Source organism: Cricetulus griseus, assembly GCF_003668045.3.
Source record: "Cricetulus griseus strain 17A/GY chromosome 1 unlocalized genomic scaffold, alternate assembly CriGri-PICRH-1.0 chr1_0, whole genome shotgun sequence".
NCBI lineage: Eukaryota > Metazoa > Chordata > Mammalia > Rodentia > Cricetidae > Cricetulus > Cricetulus griseus.
The window spans coordinates 182370581-182394705 of NW_023276806.1; the positions used below are offsets into that span (position 1 = coordinate 182370581).

The 24125-nt window shown below is 38.4% G+C and overlaps 1 protein-coding gene across 3 annotated transcripts in view; it reads left to right on the forward strand.

The window, feature by feature from the left end:
• Dmtf1 (cyclin D binding myb like transcription factor 1) overlaps positions 1–24125 on the forward strand; it is a 47067-nt gene that overhangs the window by 6738 nt on the left and 16204 nt on the right. For 2 of the 3 annotated variants that reach the window (XM_027393504.2, XM_027393505.2), the window contains exons 2-7: positions 4462–4584; positions 5827–5943; positions 7527–7649; positions 13932–14026; positions 21204–21318; positions 22179–22255. In XM_027393504.2, coding sequence (XP_027249305.1) covers positions 5835–5943; positions 7527–7649; positions 13932–14026; positions 21204–21318; positions 22179–22255 — 519 coding nt within the window. In that variant the 5' untranslated portion in view covers positions 4462–4584; positions 5827–5834. Of the gene's footprint in view, positions 1–4461; positions 4585–5826; positions 5944–7526; positions 7650–13931; positions 14027–21203; positions 21319–22178; positions 22256–24125 lie in introns of those variants that run through there. The other variant, XM_027393506.1, reaches the window with a different exon arrangement.

The following is a 24125-nucleotide window of genomic DNA, read 5'->3' on the forward strand; positions in this document are numbered from 1 at the left end:
TAGAAATCTTTCTTGCGATATTTTGGTGAAGGAGGTGGCTGCCTTTTGCCCTTGTCCAAAGAGTCTGCCTGTCGCTAAAGTGAAGAGTTTTGGATTAATTCTGCTGGCAGAAGAAATCTCAAAATAGCCTAGTATAGACTCTTATGGATATTAGTGGTAACTCCAATGAAGATTTATAATGAAAAAGAGTAAGCTGAGCAAGGAAAAATGTAACATGAATTCTCTTTGGTCTTAATAACAAAAACTTAGAGTCAGCTATCATTGTGAAAGCTGAGAGACGCAAATCGGCCAGCCACTAGAAAGTTCTTACCTCTACCAGTGCTCAGATCAAAGGGGTGATCCTGTCCTCAGACTGCTGGCCTCAGACTGCTATGAGCTCCTGTCTCCTTGCACCTTATATTCTTCTTTCTTGCCAGCCATATCCCTTCCTGTCTCTACCTCCTTTGTGCTGGGTTTAAAAGCATGTCACTCCCAAATACTGGGATCACCTTTGTGTGAGCTGTTTTCTCTTTTAGACTGCATCAATTTCATGTAGCCCAGGGTGGCCTTCAACTAACAGAGATCCTTCTGCCTCTGTCTCCCAATTGCTGGGATTAAAGGTGTGCATACCAACACTATCTGATCTCTGTGGCTAACTAGTGTGGCTAGCTTTGCAATCTGATCTTCAGGCAAGCTTTACTTGTTAGGTCATAAACAAAATATCGCTACAGAAAAACATTTGAGGAGAAAAGGGGCACCAGGAAGTAGAATGAAGCTAAATCCTCTGTTCAAGGAGATTCATGAATTAAGAGATGGAATAAAGGGAGTGGTGACCTCAGAGAGCAAGACCTCACCCAACTAAATTTTCAGTTTGTGGAAAGAAAATAAGAACAGCTTGTAGCTGAGTGTGGTGAGGCACACCTTGAATACTAACTAGCACTGGGAAGGTATATGCTGGCTGATGTCTGAGTTTGTGGTCAGCCTGATCTACAGAGCAAGTTTTTTGTTTTGTTTTGTTTTGTTTTTTTTTCCAGGCAGGGTTTCTCTGTGGCTTTGGAGCCTATCCTGGAACTAGTTCTTGTAGACCAGGCTGGTCTTGAACTCACAGAGATCCTCCTGCCTCTGCCTCCCGAGTGCTGGGATTAAAGGCGTGCGCCACCACTGCCCGGTCCCGAGCAAGTTTTAGGACAGCCTAGATTAGGCAGTGAAAGACAGCTGATGGCGATGTAATTGAACTAGGGCACCATATTCCAGCAACAGCAAAACTTGACAGCTTCGGCCATGTGGTTCTGGTTTTACAGTTAAAGATAGAAGAAAGGAAGGCAGGTATGTGTCAGGGGGCCTCCCTGAATGGAGGCCTAGTAGAGAGGCCATTGCATAAAGCTGTAAAGTTGAAGCCTAGATTGCCTTGGAGACTCCAGGATGTCAAAGATGCCAGAGTTTTGGAATGCCTGTTGAGGAAAGCTGCTAATGTAGTGGAACCAGCCCAGAGAAAAAAAAAGTTGCAGTCAACAATGCTGAACAGAGTTGGGGATCTGAAGAGCATTTTTGACATCAAACACTGGGCTGTAGAGTTAGGAGTTTCCCTGGCTGTTTTTTTGGTCTTGCTTTGGTCCAGTATTTTCTCACTATGTTCCCTTCCCTGCTTTTGGAATGGTAATATATATCCTGTGCCATTATATGTTGGAAGCATGTGATCTGCTTTTTGGTATTGATTTTTACAGGGGGATTACAGTTAAGATACTGCTGGGTATCTCAGAAGAGACTTTGGACTTTGAAACAAGTTTGAGACTGTTATAGACTCTGAGGACTTTTGAAATTGTACTGAATACACTTTTGCATTGTGATATGGCTGTAATCCTTTGTGGCCAGGGAGTGAAATGTAGTGGTTTGAAAGAAAATGGCTCCCAAAGGGAGGTGTGGCCTTGTTGGAGGAAGTGTGTCACTGTAGGGATGGGCTTTGAGGTCTCTTGCTCATGTTTCCCTTGGTGTGATTGTCAGTTGACTTCCTGTTGCTTGCAAGATGTAGGACCCTCAGCTATTCTTCCAGTACCACATCTGCCTGCACGCCACCATGCAGGTCCCTGCCATGATGACAATGCACTGAGCCCCTGAAACTGTAAGCCAGCCCTCTCAATGAAATGTTTTCCTTATAAGAGTTGCTGTGGTCATGACGCCTTCTCACGGTATAGAAACCAAACTAAGACACACAGGGAGGAAGAGAGGGAGGGAGGGAGGGAGAACACTAAAAATTTGGACAGTAATTAAAGTGTTCAAGAGAAATGGATGGCTGTTAACTAAATATGTCCTTGCTGCTTTAAGTTACATCTCTCTGTAGTATTCTGTGTTTCCCCTTTTAGTGTTCTCGCTAGTGAGTTTTCCTATGCCATATAACTGCATCCCATCTTCCAGTTTTGAATGTAAATAGTCTCTGTCATCTAGGGTCAGCCTCTGTTGCCTCTGGCTTCTCATGATCACCACCAGTAGTGTATGCTTATACAGGGTTGACCTAAATTAGGAAGAAATTAAACTGCTTGATTTTATTTCACTTTTTATTTTTTTTTAAGATTCTTACATTTAACTGCCCCAAAATTCAGGGTGATAAGACCCAATGGACATGTGAATCTGAGAACTTCACATCCATACTGAAATGAAGAGGAGCATGAGAGGCTTACTTCTTTACTGAATTCTGTATTAAATAACAAATGTTACTTTGTTGTACTTATCCCTTTTTGTCCCACCAGGTTATTGTATTCTAGTATGTAGGGTCACCTTGGTTCAGATGGTGACACAAGTATGCTGTGCCAGTACTAGGAAGACAGAGACTGGAAAGTAATGAATTTAACACCAGCCTGGACTTCATTATAAGACGCTGTGACGTGCCTTCCTCCCCCAGTCATTTCTATTAGGAGCTATTAAGTGAAAGGTTTATCTTTCAAATGTGAGCATACCTAAGAATGATTATAAATGCTTTATACCATTTTTAGGTTCTTTTTCCTGAATTCATTATGGTATTTGTTGTTTCAAGGTAATTCATCAAATGATGGGAATATACCAGAATGTCAGTTTGCCAGTTAAAGTGTTATCTGTCTTTCCTTCATTGTGTTTTCTCATTTCAAATTAGTATAAAGGGGTTCTGCTGATGATTTATGGGGATTGGTCAAAACAGGTTGTTGGTGGTGTATATGTGCTCCACAAAGTTCCAGGTTGTGTTGGAGTGTAAAAGGGTTCCAAAGTCAAGCATGATTTTGTGTCTAATGAATTCAAATAAAAGCAATAAATTACTAGTTGGTTTGATTCTTTTCATCAACATTTCCTCTCTGTAACGTCAGAAATACTTTTTTAACTGTCATGAGCCCATTTCCTTCTCCCATTCTCTTTACCTTCAAAGTGTGTCGTGTCTTCTGTATTTTGGATTCTCTGTTTGCTACCCATTCCCAGTCCACCTAAATTACTTCTATTTAGGTCATGAGTGTTCTCCATATTGCCAGATCAAATGAATATGTCTCTGTCATCTTACTGACAGTTAACCATTTTAATGCCCATTGAACACTTACTAGTTTTGCATCTGTGTACCCCTAGTCCTCAGTCTCCTCTGCTTGTCTTCCTCTTTGCTCTATTTTGTTTGTTTTGTTTTAAGATTGGTTTATTATGAGTGTTTTTGCCTGCATGCATGTCTGTGTACCCCTATGCCCGGAAGAAAGAGCTGGAACTAATTACAGGTGGTTGTGAGCTGCCTTGTGGGTGCTGGAAACTGAACCCATGTCCTCTGGAAGAGCATCGGATGCTCTTCACCTGAGCCAACCCCTAGTCTTCCTCTTGACTTCCATATGTAAGTTAGAGTGTTCTGGACCTAGGATCTAAGCTGTCTTCTCCAATGTCTAGGTGTCTTTAAAAATAACTTGCTTACCATATTAACTCAGAATTACAGGTAATTATTTTTGCCTATTGAGCACAATGTAAATATTCACTTGTCCACTTAAATACTACATATCTTACATTTGGATAAGTACTAATAGTAATAAAAATGGTCTGTGATCAAATACCTTATCTTAAATTGAAGCCAGAAGCCCACGAATCTTGAGATGGCATCAGATTTCTTAGTCTCATTCTCTTCTGTCATAAATCCTAGTTGGCTCTGCTTCCAAAGCATAGATAGTCACTGTCCATCATCTCTCTTTGCACAATGGTTCCAAGGCTGCCATAACCATTTGTATACCTAAATCTGTGTTTTTGGAGGACATCTGTTTGAGGAGTACAGCTTGGGTTGAGAAACTTCGTATGAGCTCTATGTTTCTGTCTCTATTGTACTGTACTGGTTTTGAGGCTGACTTTCATTAAATGCACTCAGAAGAAAGTTGTGCTTCTGTCTCGATCTTCTGGGTGAGACATCAGGAGCGGGAGGCCAGAGTGCAACAGTATTATTTCCAATACTCAAATACTACTGTTCGTAAGCCTTCTGTAATGCTGTTACTGTTTTAGAGTGCTGCAGATGCCCAAGCATGGAGGAGAAACAGTCAGGATAACATGAGAGTGATGCTGCTAGCCAAAGCACAGAGACGTGATTCTATGGGAAGGGCTGTAACTAATCCATCCGGGTTCTAGGTAAGCCTGCCTCTACAGCAGAAATCCACCTAATGGTTTGTCATACCCTATCATGATTTCCATTCATCTTTATCTTGAAAATTATGTTCTTTTGTGTAGTAAACCTGTAGTACTCATTGGATTTTTACCATGTAATTAATAATATAGTTGCTTTTTTTCCAAATACTTGTTTAAATAGTAAACGATGTGTAAATGGACTAATATACCGAGTAATTAATTAAATACACATCAAGACTTTTGTCTGTATTAATTGGTAAAAGGTATGTGGGAAAGAAAACTGTTGGGACAAGAACTATATTACATGATTCTAAAGACGTCAATCAGGCCATTGATAGTGCAATATATTTATCCAGCCCCAAGATACTGCCTGTGTTCTAAGACTCCAATCCTTCAGTCTGAGAACAAGTACAAACTAATGTGATGTTACATATAAAACAGCAAGGAAGGGCACTTTACACACCTTCCCCACCCCCCAAAAAACCAGGTGGTGGTGGCACCTTCGATCCCAGCACTTGGGAGGCAGAGGCCGGCAGATCTCTGTGACTTCAAGGCCAGCCTGGTCCAGAGTGGGTTCCAGGCTGTTAAACAGAGAAACCCTGTCTCAAAAACAAACAAACAAACAAAGTATGACCCAGCCCCATTACTACTGCAGAAGGGTTTGGTTGGTGTTCTTATTTTTTGGGTAACAAGCCTTAAATACAATAGGTGCTTTAGAATAATGATTATTAGATCAAGGTGAAAGCTTTGTTTAATTAGCTAAAGATACCAGGCTTGGAATCCTGTTCAGTGGCAGACCATTGGCCAAGTGTAAATAGGTCTGGTTTCAATCACCACTGTGTCCTCCTTCAAAAACCATTAAGAGTCAGATGTTAAAAAGCTTGTGAGAACATAGTACATAAACTACCAGTGAAAATACTGAACCATAACTAATAGTTGAGTTTTGCTGAAAAAACAACTCAAACATTCGTTTTCTTTGGGTGTGGTAAAAAAATAACTGTAAAAACAAAGAAAGGATATTGTTGCAAGAAAATCAACTCAAGGGGACTATTCATCAGAGTTTGTCAGATTCTTGCAGGTTATTGATCCCAATTCTAAATAGTGAGTAGAAACTATGAAAGGCAGTTTCTGAAATCTGCACCCCTTTATAGTTTCATGTAAAGACGGTAAACAGATACCTAGATGGATTTCATGTACTGTCTGGAAGTGATTTTTTAAATCCTTCAGCAGTCTCTTCTCCTGCAGATTTGAGTATGAGCACAGTGGAAGAGGACTCTGACACAGTAACAGTCGAAACTGTGAACTCTGTGACGTTTACTCAGGACACAGACGGGAACCTCATTCTTCATTGCCCTCAGAATGGTAGGAGACTTTGCTGACTAAAATTGAAACAGGGGAGGTCTCAGTTCCATTTGTCTGTCACCCACACACATAGCTTACTTAGGCCAGTGTAGTCGAAGAAGTAATGGTATCTTTGGATTGTGGATTAATATTAATTTATATGTTGTGTTTTAAAAAATACTTTAGTATTTTACGTTAACTGAATTTTAGTCTAGTAACCAGTTTACATGGGATGTAAGTCTCTGAAGATGGTGCAATAGCTATAATTCATTTTTATATCATTTGTTACCAGAGGTGTATTTGACACATAAGTAGTTCTGCCAGTGACTGATACTGGTATAGGAAACAGGATTTTATGATTCTGATTCAAAAGTCTGTGAAACTTGTGATGTGTGGTGTGTGTGTGTGTGTGTGTGTATGTGTGTGTGTGTGTGTGTGTGTGTGTGTTCTTTACTAAGCTACTTTGTCTTATTACTCTGTAGTCCTTGAATTATTTCACTCAGTTATTTTAGCTACCTATTATGATGGCTCATGTTTCTGTCTCAATTACTAAATTTTACATGTTCCAAGCAGTTCTTTCCACACACTTTCCAAACTGCACTTTACTTTTTACTTGTAGTCTCTCGTCATAGTTAAGAATAATCATGACTTAATTGGAGGTATGCTGTTTTAAAACTCCGTTTATCCCTGTTTTGGGTCTTCTTTGCTTGATCAGATTATTTTTCTCATCTGGGTAACTCTGGACTTCTCTCCAGTTTTCCCATTTTTGGTGCTGTTTTGAAAGCTTATCAGGATGTTTTGAGAAAGTATTTTGGGCACTTTTGACACTCTTTATTTTTTTCCCCTAGCCTGTCTCCCTGCCACAGTTGTCACAGTTCATGTGATTATGTTCTAATAGTTCATAGTCATTTTATTTTCCTAACTTTTTTTTCTTTCTTCAATTCTACTGCACATTTTGCTGTCCTGCCAGAAGGAACAAACATGTTTCCCTATTTTTTTTTTCTTCAAGCTCATGAGACCTCCAGGAGGAACCCCCTTCACATTCAGTCTGACTGTGTTTCTTCTGTGCTTTCCTGACAGTGTCTCCATTCTACTTGCACAGCTCTGAGTACACCATTTTGAAATTGTTCATTTAGTTATTACCATACCATCATTTCCTTTGTAGGATATTTTTCCTTGATAAGGTATCCTTCCTTCATAGGTTACCCTTTCTTGATAGGGTATCCTTCATTGTACTGTTCCAAACACTTAGAACAGACTGTAGTAGACATTTAGTAAATATTTGAATGAATCTGATAACTAGCCCTTCTCTTTGTGTGTGAAATCTTTGGAAAACCAAATTAGTTAGAAGGTGGCACTTTGTTCATCTCTGTTCTTGGGACAAGAACAGGGGCTGAATACCACTGTAAGCAAGGAGAAAACAGTGAGGTTTGAGTCCTGTGGAGCTGGGTGAATTTTAGTGTGAGCAAGTGGGTGGAAGGATGGTTTTAAATGGATAAGAAAATTGCTGCAGAGATGGTTATACTAGGTAGAGATTTTGTGTTTTCATAATTTATTTGAGGATTTTGAACATTTTGTTTGTTTTATGTTTCCCCTTCCACTAGACCCTGATGAAATAGACTCAGAAGATAGTGCTGAGCCTCCGCATAAGAGGCTGTGTTTGTCCTCTGAGGATGATCAGAGCATTGATGACTCTACTCCTTGCATATCAGTTGTTGCACTCCCACGTAAGTCTGTTAAGAACACAGTTCCCTTTTGAATCTGATTTTAGCTTGTTCAAGTCAATTGGCATTTTTAGGGAGACTTAGTCAAAAAATTGTTTTTAAACAAATGCTTAACGAGTGTTTATTGTATATCAAGCATAACATTAAATGCCTTTACATATTGTCTAGTCTTTTCAACACTTCTTCACTCTCAACCTGCTGCTGTAGACTTTATAATGAGCCTTCTAAAGGAATATTTTACTGATTATTCTGACTTATATATAAATGCATTTTAAATGCATTTGAATATGTTTGTGTCCCTGCTTGTTCAAGGGTATAATAGGTTTGTAACCCACATCCTTCCCCCAGCCCAGCATGCTGTGCAGTAGGTACTATTAACATTCACACATAGAAGTGAGGAAAATAAAGCTCAGAGAGATAGTGCATTCAGACACTTGGCAGTCGTCTGGTTCCTCTAGCACACACTGGAAAATGGAAATTAAGGAGGTGCCTAGTTTACTTAATCCTAATACAGTTTCTAGTATGTTTAGATCCTAACAGCCTTTAGAGTAGGCTAGATTCCAAAGAACATAGAATAAGTCAGATGGAATGCTATTGGCAGAGGCATACCAGCAACAACAGTAGATCATATTTCTGATTGGCTTACTGAAAATATGAAACCCTGTTCCTATAGAGCCAGAGTAGATGTCTTCATCTGTGGTAATAGAAATGAACCTGGTGGCTGTTGATGGTGCTTTAATACAAATTGCCATTCTCAGGAATTCTGACTTTACACATAAGTATCAGATGAAATCGTATCTTTAGCCAGTCAATGAAATTAAGACTAGGTTTCCAGCATGGAAAATTTTATCTTAGCAAGTAGTATGCACTTAATTGCTTAAATTGAACAGGACAGAAACCATTTTGCTTCAGTTTACTATGCATTAAAAAAAAAAAAAAAAAAAAAAAAACTGTTCAGGCTAATATTGTTTTCAAGTATATTCATGCCTAAAGTTTTGAATTAAATGAATTTTCTTCCTGTTGATTCATGTTTTTAAATGTCTCCTACTGTGTCACTCAATTTTAATAATTAACTGGCCTACTTACACTGATATAATTCTATGTGGATTATTTTATAAGCCACAGTTTTTTGAACAATTTTTTTGTGCTAAATTGTGACAGATTAGTTCATTATTTAAAATGCTTTGTTCATAACCATAGGCTCACTCTGTACCTGGCACTTTGTTCCATTTTTATAATAGTAAGTCTTTGTTCATCACCTAATAAACATATGGAGACGTTGACACCAACGTGCATGCGATACTCAATTTGCTCATTACATGTGGAACATAATTTGCAGTCTAATGGAAGGCTGAGCTTAACAAGCTAGACTCTGAGTGTGTATTCTCCACATTTGTAGAAATTGTTGATAAAATCAATTTAGGAAGGTATTCTTTAAAAGAAAAATAATAAAAGCTATAGTAAAGGTACAAAGTTTGGGCATTTGTCCCCTCAGCCCTTGACTCTGAAGTGTAAGTAGGTAAGCCGCCTGTCCTAAGAAGCTGAGGCCAGCTTGTCCTACCCTACCCACCATCCCTGTGCCGTCTCCCATGTCCCCCGCCGCCCCGCCCCCCCCAGCTTTGTGAAGGTAACTGTGTGTAGTTTGTATACACTGATGAGTGTTCTTTTCCTTGTGCCCACTAGGGCAGCCTCATCTCCACATAGTCATCTGACATCAGTGAGCACTCTACCACACCACCAAGTATATGTTGGGCCTACTGGAGTAGACGTGTTTCCGTGTGGCCTTTACAAATTAGCATGTCCTTTACCTCCATAACCACTATGGCTACATCTTACCTAGAAGGCATATGAAATGAATTCAGCAAAAAAGGCAGTTGAATGCTTTTCAAGTCATCAATTAATGTGTACTTCCAGGTCCAAGAGCCTGAGAAACCTCTAATAGATTCACTCACGAAAGGTCCTCCCTTAGGCATGTTATAGTCAAGCTAACAAAGACCAAGACAAGAGTGCCAACATATGTGGGGTCTTCTCTGAACTAGCTGCAGATTTCTCAGTAGAACTCCTAAAGGCAGGAAAAAGAATGAGACGTATTCAAATTGTACAAGTAAATAAATAAACTCAGCAAAGTACTACCATTCAAAATGAAAAGTGCCTTTCCAAGACAACCCACTCTGTCAAGCCACACCAGGTTTATTATACTGAGACTCCTTCATTACAATCAAAAGGACATCTATTAAAAAAAAAAAAAACACAAAGTATAAAACTCAGAAGTATAAGATACATAAAAAAGAGACTAATAAAATCTTACCAGTACAGAGAAACAACTATCCAAGAGGAAAAAGGAAATTAGTATATACTAAGAAAACTCCAATTTTAACAAAACTACCAGAATATAAATTAACAATACTAATGCTAAATATAAATGGATTAAATTTCACCATACATGGATTAAAAGGCAAAAATCTTAAGATGAGCTTACTTGTAAGGACACACAGTAAACCAAAAATCAACGAATGAAAAATTGAAAAGTATCAGGAGTTATTATCTAAGGTAAAATGGATTTTATTTATTTATTATTTATTTATAGATGGGAAAACAAAGGTCATCATAATGAACAGGGTGAAATAGTTATTGCAAACAAGTATACACACCCAGTAGTAGAGCACTTGTTACATGAACCAAATGCTGGTATAAAGAGGTATTTACTGCCTAAAGTAATAGTTGAGAGTTTTAGTTTCCCATTTTGATCTCTAGACAAATCAGACAGAAAATCAACCAAGAAACATTGGCATTAAACTTTACTATAAACCAAATGGCCATAATAGACTTGTACATATCATTTCATCCAGTGAATTACATACTCTCTTCAGTACAAGGAACATTCTTCAGGATAGACCATCAGGCCACATTCCAACAAATTTCAAAATAAAGTCAAAAGACCACCATCTGAATTAAGTTAGAAAGCAACAGGGAGACTTCAGAAATCAAACAGCATGCCATTGAATGAATAACGAATGGGTTAACGAATCCAAAAGAACTATCTAAAACATTTCTAGAGACATATGAAGATAGGATCATGGCATATCTGGGCCCAAGGGATAAGCAATGTTAAGAGAGAAGTTAATAGCAGTTAATGCCTACTTTGAAGAAAGAGTTTACATAACCAGGTGATGTACTCAGATACCTAGCAAAACAAGAGTAAATCAAACTCAAAATCATAAGGGAAGAAATAACAAGTACCAGATCAGATTGAAACAAACTAGATCCTAAAAGGATAATATAAATGCTCATTTGAGGGAAGCATATATATTTGATAAATCATTAGATTAATCATAAAAGACTCAAAATCAGACCAAAATGAGAAATTATAATTGATACAACAGAAATATAAAGACTTAGAGATAGCTACATTTTAAATGACTCTGCCAATAATTGGGAAAACAGAAAATTTGAACAGACCAATAATGGGTAATGAGATAGTTCATTTCAGGTTAAGTAGAATGGCTGTAATTAAAAACAAGGGTACAGGAAAAGAATGTATAGCCATCCTGGAAAACAGCATGAAGGCAGTTCCTGGAGTAGAGTTGATAGATAATGTCAGAAGATGCCTTCATTTCACATTCCCATGATCATAGCACTGTTCATAGTAGCCAAGATGTGGCATCAACATGGGTGTCCATAGATGAAAAAAATGTACGAGGACATTGTGGAATGTTAATTTGGATGTAAAAGAATAAAGTGCTGCATTTAAAGCAACAACATGTGTTAGGTGAAGTAAGCCAGTCACTGGAAGCTGAAGAGATTGATTTCTTGGAGGTAGGGAGTAAAATAATGGTTGCTGGAGTTGGGAAGGATGGGAGTGGGGCGGGGACAGGACTGAGTAAAAGATACCAGGATGCAGTTAACTTGAGAGGGGTTAGACTAGTGTTCTGTGATGAAGTGGAAGACTGCTGTTCCCTGTGGAGGGAAGTAGATATAGAGACACAAGCAAGGGTTGGAACATGGAATGCTATATCTCACACTAAACCATGAATCATTTGTTAGACTTCATGCAGGTTGATTAGTATTAGGATTTATACTTAACTAGAAATGCAGGTTTCAGTTTAGTCATCCTAGCTCAGTACTTCCTTCTTGGTCACCTGCCAGTGCATTTATGCCATTTCTTGCTCATGTTCATGGAAATGAATTAGCTGTGGGTTTGGTGATTCTTTTGAGACCCCAATCACTCATTGTTTTTGTTCTCCATTTGCTGCTCCCTTTACCACTCGAGTCACTTGTTGCTCTTGTGCACTTGTGGCCTTTCAGACCTGTTTCCTGCTATTCCTCCCTCTCTCCAACTCAGTCCCTCTGTTGTGCTCCAGCCATCCTTTTCAGCTCTGGACCCACTGGGGTGCCACATTGTCATTGTTCTTCTGCACTGTGTCCTCCCTTTTCTCCTTACCCCAGTGGGAGTTTTGTGATTAATCATTATATTCACTGTCTTGCAGTTACCTTCAGATGCCTTTCCCTTCTCTTCTTTCATTGTTCTTTGGTTAAACTATAATCCTGTCTTAATTGGGTTTTGCCTGTTTATGTTTAACACAGCTATTTGAATGGTCTTAGAGAGAAAGACAGGTTGAACAAGCTGACTTGGCTTTATCCCTTCCAAGTAGGATATGTGATCTGGCAGGATATGTCATACAAGTCTCACTCAAATTCTTCTGTCTACTCTGAGATCAGTGTTTCTTGTCCCAAAATGTGACACCTCCACCTTTCTTATTCGGAGGACAACCTTGCTTTCTATATCAGAGAAAATTGAAGAAATGAGAAAATACACTGTACACTCCATTCCCACCTCTGTCTTCACCTGTGTCTGTGTATCCTAGTACCCTGGCGTGCTAAGGCTTTTCCATGCACCAGCTCCATGTCTTTGAATACTCAAAGATGTAGTTCTAAGGTCTGCCTTCTGAATCACTAGTGGCTCATTCTCTACCTTGATGACTCCCATTAGTGTTAAGCACATGTTCTTCTGTAAACTAAAGTCCTGAGGCCTTTTTTGGCCACTGTCCAATAGCCTGTCCTTGCCTCCATGTCTTTTCATTTTCCCTTAACACATTGCAGGGTTCATCCTTTACCAAAACTTTTCCAGGTCTCTAGAGATCTTGTGCCAAATCCAGTATTCTTTCTTTCTCCGCCTCTTTCTCATTTTGTTTTACCTGTCAAAAGCTTTTCTCACTGGCTTCTAGAAACACCTTTCTCTGGTTTTCTTTTTACGTGTCTATTTTTTAGTTTGACTTGTACAGATCACACCAACCTCTAAATATGGAACCCCCCAGAACTCAGACTTAGCTCTTATATTGCTGCTTCTGTTCTTTTTCATTACCCATGTAATCTTAATTTGTGGTTTTTCTTTCTGGCAATGACAACCCTACTTTAACCAGACTTACATTAGAGCCACCTGCAGTTTTTCCTGAATTCTTGATGTTTGGTAAATATCTCCATCATGTTTTTAAGACTAACTTCCTGAAAATTCATGAATGCGTAATAGTAGTCTCTTCTTCTTGTTGCTTAGACTTAAAAAGGAAAAAAGCACCTGTCATCCTTGACTTTTCAATGTCTCATACATCTAGTTTGTCTTCAAATCATGTTGGCTCTGTCACCAACATTTACTCAGAACTTGAACTGTTTCTGCCTCCACCTAGTCCCAGTGTGTCCTTTCTTACTACAGCATTAGCCTCTTGATGATCTCACTCTAGCCCTTCTACTCTTCCTCCTAGCAACTAGCACAGTCCTATTAAAATCAGGGTGTTGGTATCATTTCTCTGCCCAGAATCATCCTGTGGTGTCTGGTCTCAGAGTTGAAGTTGACATCTTTGCTTTTCAATGACCACCAGGTCTCACAGTCCTCTGTTTGTACTTCATCTGCCGCAGCAGCAATGGACTTGATTATACTTGTGCTATTCCAAGCATGCCCTCTTGCAAAGCCTTTGTCCTCTTCATTCCCAGGTCTTATCACTCCAGCTCCTACCTAAAATTTCAAACATACTGTTTCACTCCACCTCATTCCCTTCTCTGCTTTATTTTGTTCTTGGCTTATAAGTGTCATCCAATATAATATCTTGTTCATTATTAGAATAGAAGCCCCCATAAAATGACCTTCCTCATGTCTATTGAGCAAACTAACATGCAGTACATTGTTACGATGGATGTTAGGAAATTAGATGATCACATTTTCCCCATGAATTTTGTTAGGGTAATTAGATCCCATGGTTATTATTGCAGAGATGAATCATTATTTTCTTGAAGTTTCAGAAAATGATCAGAGCTTTGAGGTGACCATGACGGCAACCACAGAGGTGGCAGATGATGAACTTTCTGAGGGAACTGTGACACAAATTCAGGTATAGTACATCTTTTCAACTGGCTTTAGTGAGGAACATGGTTATTATATGCAGCTTAAGTAAAAAATGATAAGCATATACTTTGACAACATCACAACAATGAAATAATTTAAGACCTGTCACTCAGGTTTCTAGTCCCCACATTTTGTAAACAAAAATAGATTCTTAATATTTGTTCCCTATAGAGTGGTTCATGGCTGTTGAAATGGGAAATGATGGGTGTGCATTCGCCTATGTCCGGAGATCTTGCTTGAGCTGTTAATAGCAGTGATTATGGTCATATTGTTTCATCTGGTGTTTGTAGAACTAGAATTCTCATGTGTTGTGAGGTTGGCTGGTGACAGGCCTTAAAGTTCTTAATGTGAACTTCTGTTGCTGTCTTGATGTGGGCCATATCTGAAATATGTGTGTATTCTAAATTTATATCTGCCTGATTGTGCCTTTGTTTTAGTTTCCTTATCCTTTGCTTCATATCTTCATTTTATAAATTACTTAATATTTTAAATTAGAAACATCAGAACATTTTTATGAAGCACATCACAGTGGCCTTTTAGAAATACAACAGTTCCAGGTTGATATATAACTTCAAGAACTAAGAATACCTCAGACGTGTGTTCTGCTGCAATGGGCAGCACTTTTTTCAGTTTTCCTAAAGCAATAGAAAAATCCTTTCTTCAGAACAGGACTTGACAAATCAAATTTCATTTTGTTTGTTTGTTTGTTTGTTTGTTTGTTTTTGCAGATAGGGTTTCTCTGTATATCAGCCCTATCTATCCTGGAATTCACTTTGTGGCCCAAGTTGGCCTTGAACTCACAAAGATCCACCTGCCTCTGCCTCCCAAGTGCTGTGATGAAAGGTGTGTGCTGCCCCTGCCCATCTTCGATGTCTATTATTGACTAGATACTGCATACGAGGGAGAAAGAACATGCAGTTTTCTTCTTTCTGAGATTGTATGATCTCACTTTAACATTCGTTAGTCTATCAATTTTCCTGCAAATTTTACTATTTCATTTTCTTTAGAGCTGAATCGTATTCTATTTTATACATTTTCATTAATTAGTACTATTTCATTCGATACTGAAAAGGCATTTGACAAAGTCCAACATGCCAACATGGTAAAAGTTCTGGAGACTTTAGAAATAAATGGAATATACCTCAAAGAGGAAAAAAAAAGGTGTATACAACAGCCCTATAGCCAACCTTATATTAAATGGAGACAAACTGAGATTATCTCCTCTGAAGTCAGAAATGAGACAAGGATATACACTCCCCTCTATTATTCCATAGGATGCCAGAAGGTTTAGCTGTAGCAGGTAGACAAGAGAAAGGAAGAAATCAAACTATCTGCATTTATAGACCACATGACATTTTACTTAAAGGACTCTATCTAACCAAAGCAGTGAAAGACTTCTACAGCAAAAGATTTAAGATATGGGGAAAGGAAATCACAAAAGAAACTAGACAATGGAAATATAGTCCATGTTCCTGGATTGGTAAAATTGATATCATGGAAGTGATTGTACGCTACCAGAATCAAGTTGTAGAATTAATACAATACCTTTCCAATTTCTGATGTCATATTTCACAGGGTTATAAAAAATGTAATACAAGAATTCATATGAAACCTCAAACGGTCATGAATAGACAGATAGTCCTAAGGAGCAAGAACACTGCTGGAGTCATTGTAGTACCAGACCTCAAATTAGTCTGTGCACTATAATGGTAAAGACAGCCAGGTACTGACATAAAAATAGACAGGTAGACCAATGGAGTAGAATAGAGGACCTAGGAAAATAACAAAGTTATGGCCATTTAATTTTTAACAAAGCTGCCAAAAGCATACTTTGGAAAAAAGATAGTCTACTTGACAATGATGTTAGTAAGCCTCTACCTGCAAAAGAGTGAAATTCTGTTCTTATCTTTCACATTGGACAAAAATCTATTCAAAAAGACGTCAAACATCTAGAAGAAAACGAGATGCCTTTCAAGATAATGTGGTAGACAAGAACTTTTGCCCAGAATACCAGTAGCACAGGAGCTAGCCCCTAGCATCAAGGAGGCAAAATTTCTGAAGAGCAGAGGAAACAGTCATCAAAGCCAACCAGGCCCACAGGACTGTAGGCAGTCTTATACCAATTAAGGGACTAATGCCCAGAATCAGAAAAGATGCTGCCAGTCAGCACATGAGCAAATGAACAGAAATTTTTCAAAAGAGGAACACAAATGACCAGTAACTATTTTTAGATGTGTTCAGTACCCATAATTGTCAGGGAACTGCAACTTCAAGTACAATTCTATACCATCTGACCCCAGGGAGAAATGACTATTATCAGCATACCTGACAACAAATGTTCAAGAGATGTGGAAAGAGAAGAACTCTTCCTCATAGTTGGGGGGGGGGTGTTCATTATACAGCTATTACTGTAATTTATTGAGAGATTGGTAGAAAAATTAAAATAGGACTGCCATTGGACCCTGCAGTTTGCCTGAGGACTCCATACCAAATGAACTGTAAGGTTGCATATTGACAAGGTTTTTGTTTGGTTGGTTGGTCGTTGCTTGATTTGGTTTTTTTTTTTTTTTTTTTTGAGACAGGTTTCCTTTTTATATTCCTAACTGTCCTGGAACTAGCTTTGTAGACCAGTCTTTATTAAAAAAGCAATAGCACACCAAGTAAAGCCTGGGTAGTTAAGATTTGTGTATAAAATAGTGTAATTAGGGCAAAATATTATAGGACTTACTGTTCACACATTGAGTATGTTAGTAACCTTCAGTCTCTTGCTGTACATAATAAACTTATCGTTATTGACAATATTGAAAGTTACTGATACCGCTTATTTATTCACTCAATGGTCATTTACAGTGACTTCATAATTTTAACTCTTCGTCAGGGAAGTTTGAGCTATACCATGTTAACTGCCCAAGAAATCCATATGGCATACATTTTTCTGAAATTCATAGACTTGCTTCTGCTGTACAGCTAGTTTTTAGAGGGGGGAATCTGACTGTCCCATGGAACTGATGCATTTGAGTTCTGTTTTGTGTTCTTTTCTGAGAGTCTCACTCCATATCCTAGGCTGTCCTCAGACTAGTTGGAGCTCTCCTCCCTCAGTCTCTCATATGCTGGGATTACAAGCATGAGCGATTTTAAAACAAGGCATTATATGTGCTTAGGTCTTTTGATAGGTATTTCATTAATGTATAGTACATATGCCAGGGCCTATAGAATTGTGATTGCCTTAGATGACGTCTAGTCTGTCTCAGTTCTCAGCTTTAGAAAAATTTTGTTTCGTCTTTTTTTAAAAAAAAAGTCTAAATGTATGACACAAATTAAAATTGTTACAGAGTGCTTATACTTGTTGCAGTAGCTCCTCTCTCTCTCTCTCTCTCTCTCTCTCTCTCTCTCTCTCTCTCTCTCTCATGTGTGTGTGTGTGTGTGTGTGTGTGTGTGTGTGTGTGTGTGTGTGTGTGTTCCCACATGTACATGCTATAGCACACAGCACACGTGTGATTGTCAGAGGACAACTTGTAGGTTTGGATTCTCTCCTTCCATAGTGTGGATTCTGGGAATTGAATTCAGGTCAGGAAGACTGATGGCAAATGGTCATTTGCTTTACATGTCTGTAGAGTACATCAGAAACAAACATTTGGAAAGATTATGAAATTTTCTCCTGTTGGAAATGTGCTATGCCTTTAGGCCAATTTACTCTTCTGGGGGTCATATTTTCTCTGGATGATTCCTTTATTTGGGTGTCTCATTTGTTCAGTGGTCTTCAGATTCCTTAGTTGGATGCTTCATTCTCCTGGAAAGTCAAAAACAAAATGCTGCCCCAGCCCTAACTTTGAGGAGTTCCTTTTTTAGCAGGTTATATCCTTGTTAATGCAAAATGGTTTTTGGCAGCAGAAAAAATATTATCTTTTAACTGTGAAAATTTATTAGTACTTTTTTCAAACCTGAAGAAAGGCACTTGTTAGTCTGGATTGAATGACCAAGCTGTTTGATGAACTGTCAAACTGTCCTAATCATGAGGTCTTTCCTGTTTGAATCTAATCTTTATCAGTCTTGATGGCATCCATAGCTTTTCTTCTTCTGTGAAAACAAAAGCAAAAACTCTTCCTCAACATAACACGGTTTTCATTCTGAGGTCAATACATCTTTAAAACATATAAGCTGATTTAATTCAGTAGTTACTATTGTTTAATGTCTCCCAGCTGTTGTTACTTTCTCATTAGCATTTAGAAAATGTCTAACTTCTGAATCTGATGTTCTATTTATAGCTGATGTCAGTCTTTGTAAAAAAAAAAAATCAGTGAAGGCTTCATTTGAGACTTGTATAATTTTAATAAATGACTCAGAGCTCTTTTCTGATTCTTCAGCCCTGTCCCAAGCATTCAAAGCTGCTATATGACATATCACTAAGGTATGATCATCAAATCTAAACTGTCTTTATCAGCTATTCACCTGCACTAAGATGCTGTTCTTAGGAAATTTCAATACCTCTAGCCCTATTTCACTGTTCTATGATCCTAGCTTCCTTTCTACCATGTTTTTCATTGTAACTGAGGACTAGCTTCTAATATTGCTGTAAATAAAACTTTCTAGTCTTGTGGAATAATTCTGTTCTGAGTGACCCATGAATATGATATCTATCTGCCTTACAAAGTATGAATTGAAATGACTGCTTCCTTCAGTTGCTTCAAATCTAACATTTCTAAGCGTTCTAATAGCGTTTGAACAGCCATGGGGCTACTTGTCATCTGGTGGTCATTCTTGTATGGTAACTGGATAAATTTAAGGTTGGTTTTCTAATAACCTTGGGCCTCTCCTGTTCAGTTTCATAATGCAGTGTTGTGAGGTTTTGCTCTAAATTCTCCTGGCTGTGTCTTAAGGGTTTTTTGTTTGTTTGGCTTTTATTTTCATTAGTAGGTCTTTCTAAGGCTGGTTTCTAACCAGTAGTAAATCCTTCTAAAGTTTGTGTCTAACATATTTGGCACAGTTGTCAAACCACTTTTTAAGAATAAGATATGAATTACCAAACTGATAATAATTATGATTGACATGTCAGTCCCAGCTAAGTTGTTTATCCCCTTTATTTTTTCCATTTAAGCTCTCCATAGTAGCACTAAACAGCGTCCTACCTTCCTGCATTGTGATACTTCCAATTCTCAACTTGGGAAAGATCCCCACCTCTCTTTGATTTAAGCCTAATCCTCCCTTTAAGAATTCTCAGGTGCCTCACCAGATCTGGTGGCAATGACAGTGAAGGCAGAGCTATGCACAAGTGTAATCAACTGTGTCTGTGGCACTCAGCTGGAGGGATGGGGCGAAGCTAGGTATCAATGCTCAGCACACCTGGTCCAGGGAAGGCCCCTATGGTGTGAAGTGAGGACATAAGCCAGTAGTGGTGCAGATAACCCCAGTGACATCTGGGGCCAGGGGTGGGCAGCAGGTGGAGGCTACTGTAGGAAGACTGCAACAGAAAAACTCTGGATGCAGAAAAACAGGCACAGAAGACCTGTGGGAAGGAGACAAAGCTGGCCACGGCTGTGGTAGCAAAGTGGCAGGCTCACCACCTTGGTGTGGTGTGGTTTAGTGACACCTCATGTTGAGTGCCAGGTGTAATGATTATCTGTTATTATAAAAAACTTGGAAGTCAGGTAGTAGGGTATGAACCTGGTAGATCCAAAAAGTGACAAAGAAAACCCTCCTCTGCTTTTCCGAGATCCAAAAAGGCCCAAGAAACTCCTGAGCCCTTCGTCCTTCCTCCCTGTCTCCCTCTCTCCCCATCTGAGTTGACCCCAAAATTCTGGTTTATTCTGGTCAGCTGAACATGGACTCCTTCCTCTGCATCAAATGCCAGTTTATTGACAGTTTTGGGGTTTCGGGGGACAGAGCAAACAGGTCTCCCACAAAACTTCAGTTCCTCTTCAGATTAGTGCAGTTTCTGTTTATAAGAGAAACAGTCCATTTGTTCTTGGAACTTACCACTAGGCAGTGACTTAGCATAGCAGTTTATTCAGGCCAGAGACTAAACTGAATGACAGTTAATCATGTGACTGTCCCTAAGCTAATGTGCCTATGACAGCCTCATAAATGATGTGGTAGCACTATTATCAAGCATGTCCTCTTTACAATGTCATTCCCTTTATGCCCAGGGTCAAGTCTGTTCTGTGTAGCTTTCTTCATGCCTACTTAGATTGACTATACTAAAACTGGCCAGTGATGAGTGTATAAAGATCATGTTGCTGTAATCATAACTAACACAATCTTAGTTCTTTGAACACTATCTTCACAAGCTAACACAAAATTAAGTAAAGCAGACAGTAGTTTTGCAGTAATTTAATTTGTCAGATAATCTTTTGTGAAGAAACTATTAGGTGAGAAAAAAAATTACCCCTGAGGACATAACATCCAAGGACAGGAGACCACATTTTCCTATCTGAAGCTGATATCAACTGGATGGAAACTTCATTTTGCATACAAAATACCCAAATGATTTTGGAATATCTTTTTGGTTTTTCAAGACACGGTTTCTCTGAGTAGTTTTGTAGACCAAGCTGGCCTCTAACTTACAGAGATCCGCCTGCCTCTTCCTCCCAAGTGTTGAGATTAAAGGTATGCACCACCACAGTCCAGCTGAATGTCTTTTTTTGTTAGGTTGATTGTTTTTCATTTTCTTTTTAGACAGGATCTCATTATGGATCTGGCTCTCCTGGAACTCACTGTGTAGACTAGGCTGGCCTTGAACTTAGAGAGATCTGCCTGCTTCTGCCTCTGCCTCCCAAGTACTGGGAATAAAGGCTTACACAACTATACCCTGTAGCACGAGCTCTAATTGGTCTTAATAATAAAAATCCAGAGTCAGATATTAGGGGTAAAAGCTGAATATCTTATTTTCATTTTCTGACCAGAATCTTACTATATAGCCCAGGCTTGCAAACTCAGAATCCTCCTGCTTTGGCCTCCCAAATGCCAGGATATTAGTTATGTACCACAATACCCAGCTTCCTATAATGATTTAAATAGAGCAGTATTGACCCAAATTATAAAAAGCTGAAGACAGTGTATACATGAAAGAATTCTATAATTCCTAGCATCAGCAAATGTGAATTCACTTGGGCATTAAATCAAGCTGCTCATCCCCTCCCTCCTTATCTTTTCTTTTCTTTTTAAAGATTTTACAGAATGATCAACTAGATGAAATATCTCCATTGGGTACTGAGGAAGTTTCAGCGGTTAGCCAAGCATGGTTTACAACTAAAGAAGATAAGGATTCTCTCACTAACAAAGGTATGATAAACTGAACTTTGGATCCTGGTACCGGAAGCCATGGGGCTCAAAAGGCTTGTTGTCATCAAGATTCTGAATCGAGACTTCCTTGGTGGAACCAAATAATAGAATTGAATTTTCTGATGGACTTAAATTTCACCATGAATGATACCATTATGCCATTTAATTTACAATGACTATTACCTTTTTATTTCTAACACAGACTAAGTTTTGTCATGTTATTTTTGAACAGATAAACTGTGGTGACATTTAAGAGTTATAATTTACAGTTATTGCTTGTAAGAGGAGAAAGTGAGTCTTACTTGTGTTAGAGAGTCTCTTAGAAGCTTCAGTGGGATAGCATTTACAGTGCTGTGCTGCTCACCAGCATAGCTGGGGAAACTGTTATCAATGAGCCAAACAGTGGTGGTGTGCAAAGAAAGAATGCAGAGACACGTGAATAATCTCAGCCACAGTACTGTGGATGCTCTTAACATTTATTTGCTTGGTATCTGGTCGATTATGTTTATTTAGCCCTAGAATCTTCAATGGGCATTCTTTTGCCTATAAAATTAATTTTTTTAATAAAAGAAAGTTTTCCAAAATCTTTTGAGTATGATTTGACTCTCCTTACTTTTGTCCCAGCAGTTTTATACTTCCAAAAGAGAAGTAGTACTTTAAAAATAGTTTCATTATTTTTATTCAGTAGGTTATAATAATTACTGCACTCGAGGATGTTTCAGATAAATGAAAAACTAGATTAGCCCAGTTCTATTTGCAGTGGCAATTTTATCACAAAGAAAATCTGTTGTATTTTATTCCTCTCAAAGGGTATTTTGTGTAGTAGTTCTTTTATTAAATTACGCTAATTTCTTTTAAAGGACACAAATGGAAGCAGGGGATGTGGTCCAAGGAAGAAATCGATATTTTGATGAACAACATTGAGCGCTATCTGAAGGTACCCCATGAAACAGTTTTCATGGTTCAGTAATTTGTTTACTGATGATTGCAAAAATATCCGGGTAGTACTGTGTCATTACTATGAGTGTCTCACTAATTTTTTGTAACAGAAGATTGATGCCTTAATAATTTCAAGATCTGTGAGTACAGTATTATATTTTTAAAACAAATTTTGAATTTTAACCACAAAGTAGCTTTAGTTACTTGCTGAAGTTAGGACAGAAATCTTCATAACTTCTCAACTTCTAAGCCTTTCCTTGCCTTTTCAGATATCCTGTGAATTCAGCTTTTCCACACCCTGGTGTTTGCATCTTCTTGCAACTTAAATCATACTAGTTCCAGTGCATATATATATATATATATATATATATATATATATATATATATATATATATGTATATATCCAACTTTAAATTCATTTGCATAGGCTGTTATCTTGCAATTCTTGTCATCTTTACTAATGCCCATTGGATGTAGAAAAGAATCCTCAATAGGTACTGTCTGGGGAAAAAAAGAAAACAGTGAAGAATTATGTAAGGTTTCTACCATGCCAATGCTGTGCATGAGTTGCACCTTAAGAATTAAGGGAAAAATTGTTTATTCTCTGGATTGGAGCAATTAAGCAAAAGAAGAATTTGATTTGTATTTTGAGGCAGGGTCTTACTTTGTAGCCTGGGTTAGCCTGAAACTCACTGAGTAGTCCTGGCTTTAGACTTATGGCACTCCTCCTCCTTCAGCCTTTGTGGTACTATGATTTCGGGCAACCCAGCACGTAACATTAACCCTTTAACTGGAAAGGAGATAAGTAGCCTTGGGACAACTGGCATAAAGTGCAGGTCAAATAAGTAGACCTTTATTGTACAGAAAATGGGAAGTAATAAACTTTAAGGAAAAGCTGGTAGCTTAGTTAGATTGGAGGTGGAGACCCATACTCTGCTTACAGAATCCTCTGCAGAGCCTTGCTACCTTCCTCTGAGTTGGAGCAAAAGTCAGCTTTGAGGTCTAGATTGTTATCATTGCTTGGGATAGCAGCCAGCCCTCTTTAGCTATTAGCATCGTTTGACATATATAAATACATTGTTGCCTACCACATTTATATTCCTAAGCTGAACTTTAAATGCAGTTTTTTAAGGTAAGCTTTGCAAACTGTAAGCTTAAAAAAAAAAAAAAAAAACTCCATTCTTTATTATAAGTTCTCTACAAATGAGGAACAAAATTGTTTTTGCCTAGTCTGTTTTGAAGAAACAAGAAGTCAATAGATTTTGAGAATGAAGTTGTCCACTGGTCACATACATTGAGGAGCTGGGGGTATAACAGACTGATGAAATGCTCACCTGGTGGGGGTTGACATGGGTGGTCAGAAAACATCTAGATATGGCAGTAAAACATGGTAAGAAACATCAGATTTGGGAAATGAGGAAGGTTTCTTGCCTAGCAGATTTGAGTAGACAAGCTCCAAGGATCCCTCCATTTCAGTGGTCCTAAGATTTGAGAGCTGCAAAAGGGTACAGCAGACTAGGTGGGAATTCAGGAACTCGGAAGGGCAGGAGAAAGCAAATAGGCAAGTACTCCAAGTCCTGGTTAAGGAAGAGTTGGAATTACTTAAGAGTTTTGGTTTTAGGTCATTTGGAGACTAATGGTAGGATTGGCAGGAATAGGCTATGTTGAAAGGATGCTTCAGTCTTGGGAAGGGGAAGAGATAATTTGCTTATTAATTCTTGGTCTTATGCTGAGGAGCCACTTTTAAACAGAGCATTCTCATTGGTTGTCAGTCCATATATTGAGCAAAATGATAAATGAAAGCAACTGCCACAAGCAAAAATGAAAAGGGTAAACGTGCTCAATTCATGCTGTCCCACAGTGCCAAG